The sequence below is a fragment of the Triticum aestivum genome, chromosome 5A (genome assembly GCF_018294505.1).
Source record: "Triticum aestivum cultivar Chinese Spring chromosome 5A, IWGSC CS RefSeq v2.1, whole genome shotgun sequence".
Taxonomy (NCBI): Eukaryota; Viridiplantae; Streptophyta; class Magnoliopsida; order Poales; family Poaceae; genus Triticum; species Triticum aestivum.
Genome location: NC_057806.1, coordinates 39989145 through 40001433, shown reverse-complemented (window position 1 = coordinate 40001433; position 12289 = coordinate 39989145). Strand labels below are relative to the sequence as shown.

Below are 12289 nucleotides of genomic sequence, written 5' to 3'. Positions count from 1 at the left end.
CGACCGCATTTGGAGCTCAAGGGCCACCATCAAGGTAAAAAAATTTGCTTGGCTGCTTTTCAGGGATGGGCTAAACATCAAGGCGAATCTGCACCGCAAGACCATTGTCCCCGACTCTCTTTGCCCGAGGTGTGCCCATAACCTCGAGGACACGTCCCACCTTGCCCTCTCCCGCCCTCGGGCGGTCCAGGTGTGGCATCTCCTTGGACTTCACATGCCCCCCCCCCCCCCCCCCCCCCCCCCCCCGGCATCGACCACATATGGAGCACTGTCACTTCGAACGGCCTAGACATCAACATCTGGCCCACGGCCGCCCTCGCCATCCTTTGGAAGCTCTGGGACTCTCGTAACGCCCAGATGTTCCGCTCTGAGACTCACTCAGCTATGGAAACAGGTACTCGACCCGCTAGTCAACAACCCGAAACAGCTACTCCCTCCGGTCCTTTTTATTCCGCGTATTAGATTTCTGTCAAGTCAAACATTGCAAAGTTTGACTAAATTTATATTAAAAAATATCAACATCTACAATACCAAATATATATATACCATCCAACTACATTTCATAATGAATCTAAAAATATTGATTAAGCAATGTCAATGTTGATATTTTTTCCTATAAATTTGGTCAAAGTAGAGATACTTTGACTTCGGACAAAACTTATATGCAGACTAAAAAGGATTGAAGAGAGTACTACACGTTATGTCAGCATTGACAAGACCTGTACCGGATTATCAGCCAAACGAGGGGGCACTAGAGCACTGGAGGATGGATCTAGTAAATTGATTGGTACAAGATACATGCTGCACTACGACAGAAAAGAAATAAGAACGGAAAGAAATAGTCTGAACGATGTACTAGTAAATTCACATGCTCCTGGTGTGAATAGTAAGATAAAAAAATAAAAATATATTTCAAAAACAATTCAATTTCTTTGTGGCATACTTTAAAAAATGTTTGTTGTGCATTCAAACTTTCATCATGAAATGACATTGATGGAAGGCGTGGTAAAAAAAATAAAATCGACGCTTTAAAAATGTTACTTACAAACACATTTTGGAGCTTTGATTTTGTTTTTTTCGCAACGGCTTCGACCAATGTGATTTCATGATGAAATATTGTATGCACAACAAACATTTCTGAAAGTATGCCACAAAAAATTCAGAAATTTTTGAAATATTATTTTATTTTATTAATTTTACTGTTCACACCAGGAACATATGAGCTCAGATGTAGAAAGGTACTTTTGAGATTTTCCATAGCTTCGCCTCCCATCCACCCTCGCACTGCACTTTATACCGAAGAACACGTGCCCAAGTTTGGTTTACAGTGATTAAACACTGTTTACATGTTGAGCACTCTCAGGCGCAAACTACACACAATCTGGAGTTCTGGAGTCCGGACACTGAGTAGAGATTTTAGGCCGTCAGCCGGTTGAGCAGCCGCCGTAAGCTTTTGCATTGCATGTCGTTCCTTCTTACTATGCTTGCTCTGTTCTGAACATCCTGAACTTTGAACACTTGCAGGTAGCTTCTGAAGTTTTATTTACTTGTACCAAATTTATATTTCAAAATCACTGGAACATACACTGGCATGGACCAAGACATACAAGATGCTCATATATTACCATCAGTTCCATCACCAACGTACATGCGCGAGAATACGTCTCCCTGAGAGAACAGGAGACACAAGAAAATACTAGTGGTGAGATTCTACAAGGGAAAAATATGTTTCATCACACGTACTGCTCACATCGACAGAATACTATGACGACCAACGGCCCTCAGCAGAACAGAGCTGAGCCAAACGTACATACTGCAACATCAGTGGCCGCCGCCGATCCCGCCACCGCCACCTTTGCCGATCCCGAAACCGAATCCGCCTCCCTTGCCAAAGCCTCCGCCAAAACCGCCGCCTCCGCCGTCTCCACCGCCAAAGCCGCCCCCTAGTCCACCACCTTTGCCAAAGCCGCCACCGAGACCCCCACCCTTTCCAATGCCACCACCGAGTCCATGGCCGATGCCGCCTCCGAGCCCGCCTCCATTTCCAAGACCACCACCATTGCCATACCCGCCACCGGCACCACCACCGAGTCCTCCACCGTTGCCGATGCCGCCGCCAAGACCTCCGCCTTTACCGAATCCACCGCCGATGCCGTGGCCTATCCCTCCACCAAGACCGCCACCTTTGCCGATGCCGCCACCAAGACCTCCACCCTTACCAAATCCACCACCGAGTCCTCCGCCTTTGCTGATGCCACCGCCAAGACCTCCACCCTTACCAAATCCACCATCGAGTCCTCCGCCTTTGCCAATGCCGCCGCCAAGACCTCCACCCTTACCAAAACCACCGCCGAGTCCTCCGCCTTTGCCGATGCCGCCGCCAAGACCTCCACCCTTACCAAAACCACCGCCGAGTCCTCCACCTTTACCGATGCCGCCGCCAAGACCTCCACCCTTACCAAAACCACCGCCGAGTCCTTCGCCTTTGCCGATGCCGCCGCCAAGACCTCCGCCTTTACCAAAACCACCGCCGATGCCATGGCCTATTCCACCACCAAGACCACCACCTTTACCGATGCCTCCGCCAAGACCTCCACCTTTACCAAAACCACCGCCAAGGCCGCCTTTGCCAAACCCACCACCAAGACCTCCACCGACACCATGGCCAGCGCCACCACCTAGTCCTCCACCACCACCGTAGCCGCCACCGCCACCGAGCCCTCCTCCACCACCGTAGCCGCCACCGCCACCGAGCCCTCCTCCACCACCGTAGCCGCCACCGCCACCTCCACCGAGCCCACCACCCTTCCCAAGGCCACCTCCAAGTCCCTTGCCGAAGTGCTTCTTCAGCAACAGGAACTTCTCGTCTGCGGCGTGCTTCCCCTTGTTCGCGACGGGCCTCGCCCACGCGCCCACCGCCGCGCTGCTCAGGCAGAGCAGCAGCGCGAGCGCCACAGCTTTGCTCCCCATCACTCCGTTCCCCCTCCCCATGGCTGGCTGGCTGGCTACAAGCTTACTGAAGAAGAAGCTTGGGTCTCCAATGTCTGCAGCCGGCCGGCGTGTTATATAGCTGCTGGAAAGCTGCGTAGCATTGAATGGATGGTCAGCTGTGCACTGGACTGGCCATGTGACGCGAGAGGACAGGGGAAGGTGGTGGGGAGGGGAGGTAGCCATGCATGGCCGGCGGTGGCGCAATGAAGGAGCTCGCAGCTGGGTGGTTGGGGTGGTGATGGGAGGAGTAAATTGGGTTCTGCTGGGTACAGACTGGCAGATGGATCATGGATAGGAAGAGGACGCATTCACATGTTTGCCCTGTAGTACATGGATCCACGGCTGCAGTGATGCAATTCACCTGGATGTTCACGCGGTGGTTATTGTATCTGTAGCCATGAAATTTCTGGGCGTGTATTGCACTGGTGGGAGAGAAAAGTTGTTTGGGTCCGGTTCAGGGTGGTCGGCTGGTGTGTTCTCTTTTTTTTCGATAAATGATGAATTTTATTGACCCAGAATGAAACATCAAGAAGATACAAACACAATGAGCACACACCCGGCTGGTCTGGTGTGTTCTCCTAAACTAGAGTAGATGATTCAGCCGAAATTTTACTGCTTAGCGAGTTTTTCATAATACCATTTTTTGGTATTGATGATGCTTGGAGAATGGTTGAATGGTTGGTTAGTTGTTAGCAGGGGGATGCTCTGTAGGTAGCTGTGGCGAAGTGCTGGAAGAATGTTCCCACAGGCACAGATGCATCTACAGAGGAAATTATTAGCCATAGAGAATCCACATTAATGCTGTTACTAGCTTGGAATATAATTAGTGAAGCTGCATCGCTAAGCATGTAGTACGATGAAAAGGACACGCTAACGGCAGCTAGATATGCAGGCCCAGGTTGATGATGCGAGCTTTCTTCTAATCTTAGGAAAAATCTGAGATTTAACGGTCGGTCGCAGGAGCTCTAATCTGATACTACATCGGTCATAACCAGAAATTAATGTAATCCAGTGCTACAACTGATCATTCTTAGTTTCAGTTGTCTAGATCCAAAATGTGATCCTCCTGACACAAATGTACTCTGGCTTTGGCCTACAAAATTGTTGCTGAATCATGGTATTCTTCTCCTCCATAAAATGGAATATATTAGTCAGACTGAAGGCGAGATCAAAGGTAAGAAATAACAAGATAAAATTCAGAAAAGTCTCGGAGCACCCATGTAAAGAATCACCATTCACTGACCACTGAAGCAACCGTGTACTCCCTCCGTAAACTAATATAAGAGCGTTTAGATTACTATTTTAGCTATCTAAACACTCTTATATTAGTTTACAGAGGGAGTACAAAACTAATCATCCTTTTTCTCCTAAAACGACAGATTTACTCGAAGCAGCATGGCACTCGTAGTAACTCAAGTGGTTAACAACAAAAATAGCAGGGTAAAAAAACACGTTCCTTCCATCATGTTCACGAGAAAGAAACATGACCAAAGTCTCGGAGCACCTATGTACAGAATCACTATTCACTGACCACTGAAGCAACCGTATACAAAACTAATTTAGATGCAGAGGCTGGGGCATACCCCCTTTTTCGGAAAAAAAAAACTGAAGCAACCGTATACAAAACTAATCATCGTTTTTCGCATAAAATGAGACATTTACTCGAAGCGGCATGGCAGTCATGGTACGTAACTCAACTGATTTACAGCAAAAATAGCAAAGGAAGAAAAACAATAACACCTTGCTTCCATGATTCTATCATGTACGTATAATGTTTACAGTAGCACAGATAACAACATCAATAGGTGGGCAGGGCACAAGTTCGATTGTGTGCACAAGAGAGAAACATGACCTTGTTCTTCTTCTTCTTCTTTTTTCGAATAAACCATATGCTGGATTGGCCATCCTCTTCTTTCTTAGATCTGCTCACATCATATTCAGAGAGGCCATATATCAGGAATCAAATCAAAGTGCCGGAGGATGCAAGAGGTGGACCCCGGCAAAAAAGGGAGTGGAAGAGGAGGGTGCGGCTATGTCTCGCTCGTGCGAGACTGTAGCTCCGCTCGCCTACAGGGAGCCGGTTAGTGGGCCGGCCCAGTAGTCATCCAGCAGCTTGACGGCATGATGATGTCACAAACATTTCTCTATGTCTTAAAAAAACGTAAGGTTCTCATTTCACCTCTCTTTCGTTCAACCTTTCTTATATACGTCCCACTTTTTCATTCTCCTCTTTCATATTTTCCTACAATCTCTGATTTTTCCCCATCCATTCACCCAAGTTAGAATCAATTTTCTCATTGTTTTATTAACTTACAAAAATAAAAACAGATTTTGTTTGGTAAGTCAATAAATTCTTACAAAATAAGTGATTAACAATAAAATGGCAGGTAAATCACGGCGATCGCATACAGAAACTTGCTAAGATTTTAGCGCATTAATATAATAATAGACGTGCAGTCAAGGGCTAATCTACTAGATTATTAATAATCCCGTCGCAACGCGCGAATAATTTTCTAGTTTACATTTATAAAAATACAAAAAAAAATTAATTTAGTTTTTTAAGTGTTCATCACGCATTTAAAAGATGTTCAGGCAGTGTAAAACAAATGTTGACTCAACTTTTAGAAACAATTGTACAATACAAAAAAGATGAATGTGACAGTTAAAAAACATTCGCGCATTTTCAGAAAAAAGTACGTGCCATTTTTCTAAAATGTTGTGCAATGTGAAAAAAAGATGTCCATGTAATACTAAAAATATTTTGCACCATTCAAAAATTCATACTATATTTATAAAAATGTGCATGCATTTCAAAAACATGTTTCTGACATTATAAACAAATGTTTATACAATATAAAAATGTATGCATAATTAAAAATATGCTTAATGTCATTCCAAAAAATGTTTCAACATGCATTTGGAATCATCTTTAACATGCATTAAATATTTCATAAAAAATGTATTCGAAAATTGTTAATAATGTATTTGAAAAACGTTAAATGTGTATAAAAATGTGTAAGATGTATACAAAAAATGTAAAATTCCCTAGAATAAATTATTCCTGGGTCGATGCCCGAGTGGTTTATGGGGACGGACTGTAAATTCATTGACAATGTCTACGCTAGTTCAAATCCAGCTCGGCCCAAAAATCTAGGCCTACGTGAATATGAACTAAATCCTTTTGTTTTTCTTCCATAAAAAAATGTTTGATCTATAGGGTATAAAAAAGTGGGCATCAAAACATATATTTAAATAAACATGTATTTAAAAAATGATAAAAGTATACAAAAATGTTCTTCATGTATACAAAAATGTGTACAAAAAATGTAGACATGTATTAAAGAAAAAAAGAAACCGAAGAAACCCCAAAAAACTCGGTGAAAACCGAAGAAACAAAAAACCCAAAGAAAATAAAAAAATACTGCAAATAGTAAAAAACTGATAAAGAAACCACATAGAAAGAGAAAAACCCGTCTGCTGCTACATTACTAGGTCGGCCCAGTAGCCCCCGTGCCAGAGGCGAGCCACAAGTATGCTTCGTAGTAGGTGATACATATCTCTAGTGGAAGAGGAGCACCTAATAGAGGGTTGTTTTGGAATGATTGAGAGCCCATATTTTCAATATTTTCTAGGAAAACGCCAGAGGCAGATGTGGCCCATTCATGCATGACAAGGAAGTGTGAGAAGTTTAATCTGACCCCGGATGTGGAGGGTATGTTGAACCAATATATAAGGTTGGTTTCTTCACTCACCTGTAAAAGTTTTAGAATAGTTTCCGCAAAAAAAAAAGTTTTAGAAGAGAACACATACACACATGCCTCCTCCTTGAACGACCACATGTGTGTTGTGTTTTATGAGCGAGCTAAGCTAGGACCTTTGCCATGTGTATGCCTTGTCTAATTTGTATCAAGCGAGAATAATGTTGAAACTTTTTTCGATGGTGGGAGATGAAATTTCCTTAGTAGTCGATCGGCCATTCGACACCACACCCATGTGTCTGCCTCCCGATTCAAGAGCTTTTTATGTCATCTTTGTCTTTCCCACTCTGCTTCATGACATGCACCGCTATAAGTAGAGCACAAACCTTCAAAACCCCACCTCTTGTGATCCTGTATGAGAGAAGAGTTGTCATGTTTTTGAGCAGGGAGCACGCTCGCGTGACTGCTTGATTCTTCTCCAATGTGGTTGCACACGACTTTTCCCCGATGATGACTACTTCCTCCATGCCGATGACCTCTTCGATGACATGGCTTCCAATGTGAATGATTCTTTTTCCACTGCTATGTATGTGCTTATATCCCCCTTTTTTTAAATGCTTATATCCCTTTTGTTGCTGATTATGTTTAGAGGGAAGTCCATACCACAGACCAATATCGTGTACCACATATGAATAAGCCAATCTAACTGACCAGAAAGGTGAGTTTACTTGGGCTACTAGTCTCTCTCCAATTGATATTTTTCTTGTACCAAATATATGTTTGTTAGATTTGTAAGTTTACTTATGTGAATAACTTCTTTTTACTTGAGAAATTGACAATAGATCTTATATACACGAGATCAAACTAATTGTATTACAAATAAACATACCAAATGGTCAAATCATATGTATACAAGAGATAATCAATGGCATTTTTTGTGTTCATGCTAATGACTATAAGAAAAACTATTTCAATACCATGTACAGAGCATGCACACGTTGTCAACTTATCACTTATCCCAACTTGCAAAGACGCACTTGCCAATGGTTTATGTTATCCTCTAGAAGTTTCTATAAATATAAGTTAAATATAACTATCTAATAATACACTAGAAGCCATTATTAATTTCTTAGAGTATACATTTAGGAGATCTCTATTGTGACATTTATCGATACTAATTGTGTACACACACACACACACACACACACACACACACACACACACACACACACACACACACACACACACGCACGCACGCACGCACGCACGCACGCACGCACGCACGCACACACACACACACATACATACATAAAATATACATATATACACTATATAAGTTATCAAATTTTAATTTAAAGATAACTTTTTTACTTCTTATAGTTTTAAATTTAGCAGAGATAGAACTTTCGATGACGATTCTATAACAAGGAACACCATAATTAATTTATAGCAACAATGTTTTGTATTAAACATGACATCTAACTAACAAAAACTATACTCATTAATACTAATTATGATTTAAAGTAAGTTTTAAATATAAAAGTTTAGTACAAAAACGATTTTTTGGTAGAGTCTCGCTTTGCTCTCGGCACGCTTTATTTGTAGCTGATAGACATATACAATTTGGAAAATATAACAGCATAATCAACTCATGCATACCATCACATAACTATTATAAAAGAAATTATGAATGTCTACAAGTGTTTCAGGCAATACAAAATGGTTGTACCTTCTCTGGTTGTCCACATAATTTATTTTTCCAAAAATACTCGATGACCTGCATGTCGATTTTCTCGGCTTGGCGAGGAAAGTATATGAGTATAAGTATTTTAGTTAGCCGAAATCGAGGATCCAAGAATAGTAAAATCTAAAATATGTAAATTTGATTGAAACTTATGTTGAGTAGGTATATTATAATAGTGGTTTCAGTATCAACAGTGGCAAGTATCAAATTTTCTCAGCATCTACTACAACAAGTATAATAACAAACTCTTTTGATCATCTAACTTGTTTTAAAATATTAAATCGGCATATAGGAGTGGCCTTACGATCTATAGAGTACCAAACATGATATATATTGAAAAACTAAGGTAAGTAAATAGCTTCAAGAGCAACCACAAACCCTTTCATGTCCTAAGCATCTATTGATCTAGATCATCAAAATTGTTTCTAAATTTTGAATCAGTCAGTGTCTCCACATGAAGCAGGATAAATATTTGAGAGAGGGAAGATTACTCACGAGGGGGTTCACACTCGGCAAGGTCAGGAGATGACCAAAAATTTCATCATCAAGCTCTTTGGCGCTCTTTGGGTTCGGGTTCGTGTTGGTTTGGGTGTAGTGGATCAGTGAGCACGAGTCATCCGCCACATCTCCTTGATCCCTGTGGACCCTCGTGTGGCATTGAGATCGTGAACATATCATGGACTTGCGGTGGCTGGAAGGACACATCGATGAGTTTGCTCCTCGGTACCTAGACATGGTCAGGTGAGAGGCAGACCTGGCTACGATTCCTTGAGGATGGCGAGGTCGGCCTAGGCCCCTCAAGGACATCGAGGTCAACCTGGGCTTCAACAAGCCCGGCAAAGCCAAGCGTCGTTCCATTCAACCCCGACGTTGTTTATCTAGCCTTCCTACGTGTGGGAAACATTGACCCGGGCCTCACGCATGTCAATAAAGTCGACCAGGTTCCCCTCGACCACAATGAGGATCCTGTCGACCCCATTGCAGTCCACTAGTACATTGGCATGCTCCACCCAGATGAGGCGACCGGGGCTCCTCGATCCAGTTGGTCGCGACCATGAGCTCTACGTCCACTCTGCTGGGCACCCCCATAGACGACACCATCAACTCGGTGGACCTCACAAACTCGTGTTGATCGTTGTGGGCGGTCCCTCTTTGCTCCGCTCGCACCCAAACAAGGTCGAGATGCCAAGCTCCCTACTACAAGAGCTCTCCTTGTCCCATTTGGTTTGTGGCCATGGGCTGCCCCACCCAATGGTGGATGTCTGTCGCGGGCTCCTCTATCCCAACCCCATGGCTGGGTGTTCCCCGTAGTAGATGATGTACCACAGGAGCCATGGGGGGTCATCGCCCCCACAAACAGTTTTCGATAGAGAAATACTATGTTATCTAAATATTACATGTTTAATTTAGTCTTGTGTAATATCTGAGACTACATCATATTTTTTATCATATTCTAATGATTTTCCATATATATATATACATATATATATATATATATATATATATATATATATATATATATATATATAAATATATATATATATAGGGAAAATCCATTCTACCATTAGGCGGTAGTTACCCCTGCCTTGATTGCCGTCGGATTGCATCAGATCTGTAGATTTCTTAACGGGTCGTGGGCACGAAAGAATTGGATATTTTTCTACCCAGTCATGAGCGCTATCGCTAACCTTCCGATTTTCCTGGCGCTAGACTGGACCCATATAAAATAGGATCGTACCGATCTCATCTAAAAGATCTTCTCTTTCTCTCTCCTTTTTCTGATCTCAATTCACGGCTCTGCGCTGAAATCAAAAGCTATCCCAAGAAACTAGACCGGCTGTAGCGATTACAAATTGCAAAAGGAGGTATGCAACGTGAACTAATTCCCGTGATTTCCATGCGTCTACAATGGATTTGATATTTTAATCCAGATTTCTAGGCACATGTACATCAATATAATCATTGATTCTTTTGCACAGCCATTGCCGTCCGCCGAGTCTCCTTTCCTGCACCCAGTTATTCCTTCCAATCATGCGATTGTTCATCGGCGTTTCAAGACCTGGACGAAGGCTAGCCTGTCGGGCACTGGCGGAGCTACGTTGTAGTAAAAAAGGCCATGGCCCATCCAAATTTTGCTGCAACAGGCTGGGCTAAGGGTAGATATGGGTCATAATTATCAAAAATATTAGGCTTCTCTTCAGACTGGTCCGCCCAAGCTTTTGAGTGTAGCTCCGCCATTGCTGTCCGGTGCGGCGGCAACGATCGACAACCACGTAACTGCTCCAGTGCTGCAGCGGAGACAACGATGAACTGTGGCTGATGCACGCGACCGATACGTGCTCTGGCGCAACGTGGCCAAATACAACATATGTATCGAAGTACATCGCCGACAGATGACTGCCCCGGCGCGTCGGCGGCAACAACAACGTACATATGAGAACATGGTTCACGCATATAAACTACGTACATATAAAGAAGTATATAAACTACATACTCCTTTCAAGTTGAAGTATGTAAACTCCATACTCCCTTGCTGAAAATACGTTACTTTATACGTGCCTCGAATTAAGTAGTGACACGCACTCCTGTTTAAAAAATTATATGACATATACTCCATCTCGAATTATACTCCATACTACAACTACTACACGTATACCACCTTTTGGAATTTGGAGTATACATACTACTTTTTGTGCATGGTACTGAACACGCATGCTATGGACATTTTTTTCAAATGCAGATGCTATGGACATATTTATGTCGTAATCTTTACAAAATTTCATACTTTAATGTTTATTGGCAATGAGATTACGTAAATGCTAAAATCTGTCTATATACTACATCCTTCGAAGTAAACATACTCTTTCATCGGGTGCAGAAAATTACCGTCATATTGCCCGAACAAAAAATTAGAGCCAGCATGCTCTTATCATATTTATATATACTACATACTCTTTTTTTGCGGGTGATATATACTACATACTCCTTTTCTTTGCGGGAATATACTACATACTCCAAGCTATATATACTCCATACTTAAAGGTATATACTCCATAATTTACCCAGAAGTATTTCACCATACTCTTTTTTTTGCAGGAAATTTCACCATACTCCATGCGCATACTAATTAATTATTCCCAAGGAAGATTCTAAAAAAAAACTCAAGGAACACGCTCACAGCGAGCACTTATCCATTCAACGGACCGATCAATTAGCTAGCAGGTTGTTGAACGGAGAGACACGTTGCCTAACTAACACATCTACCTGTTGCATGTTATTGGATCTTTTTAGTATCAACTAACCCATTTGGTTCGGTGGTACGATGGGAAAGGAATTAGCTAGGTGGTAACTACCACTACTTGTAGATAAAATTTGTCCTATATATATATATATATATATATATATATATATATATATATATATATATATATATATATATATATATATATATATATATACCGTTTGATTGCATTTAGATGCGCGTTATTGTGATAGGTATAGAAGGTAACTAGTCAATCCATTACTAATTGCCAATTATGAAACAAGTAAATATGGAAACAATTATAATGCATATCATAAATGGATGTCATTAAGCACGCCATGCATGGTAACATATATCTTTAGAAGGAAAAATACTACACATTAGATATATTACAAATTAGGTATATATGAATTCATTTGTTTAGTATGTACCCGTTAAATTTTTATATGTATATACCCAGAAAATTTAGTATGTATATATGATTTTATCTGTTTAGTATGTACCTGTTAAATTTTAATACACATATACCCAAAATATTTAGTACGTACACATTAGATTTTTATCTATGTATATACCCAAAATATTTAGTGTGTA

General features: G+C 41.7%; 1 protein-coding gene across 1 annotated transcript; it reads right to left on the bottom strand.

Annotated features, from left to right (window-relative positions):
* Nucleotides 1-1594: 1594 nt before the first annotated feature.
* LOC123102183 (glycine-rich cell wall structural protein) lies at nucleotides 1595-3142 on the bottom strand. The gene has a single exon (XM_044523486.1). It carries the CDS (start codon nucleotides 2989-2991, stop codon nucleotides 1822-1824), a length of 1170 nt encoding a protein of 389 aa, XP_044379421.1. The 5' UTR covers nucleotides 2992-3142; the 3' UTR covers nucleotides 1595-1821.
* Nucleotides 3143-12289: the final 9147 nt, after the last annotated feature.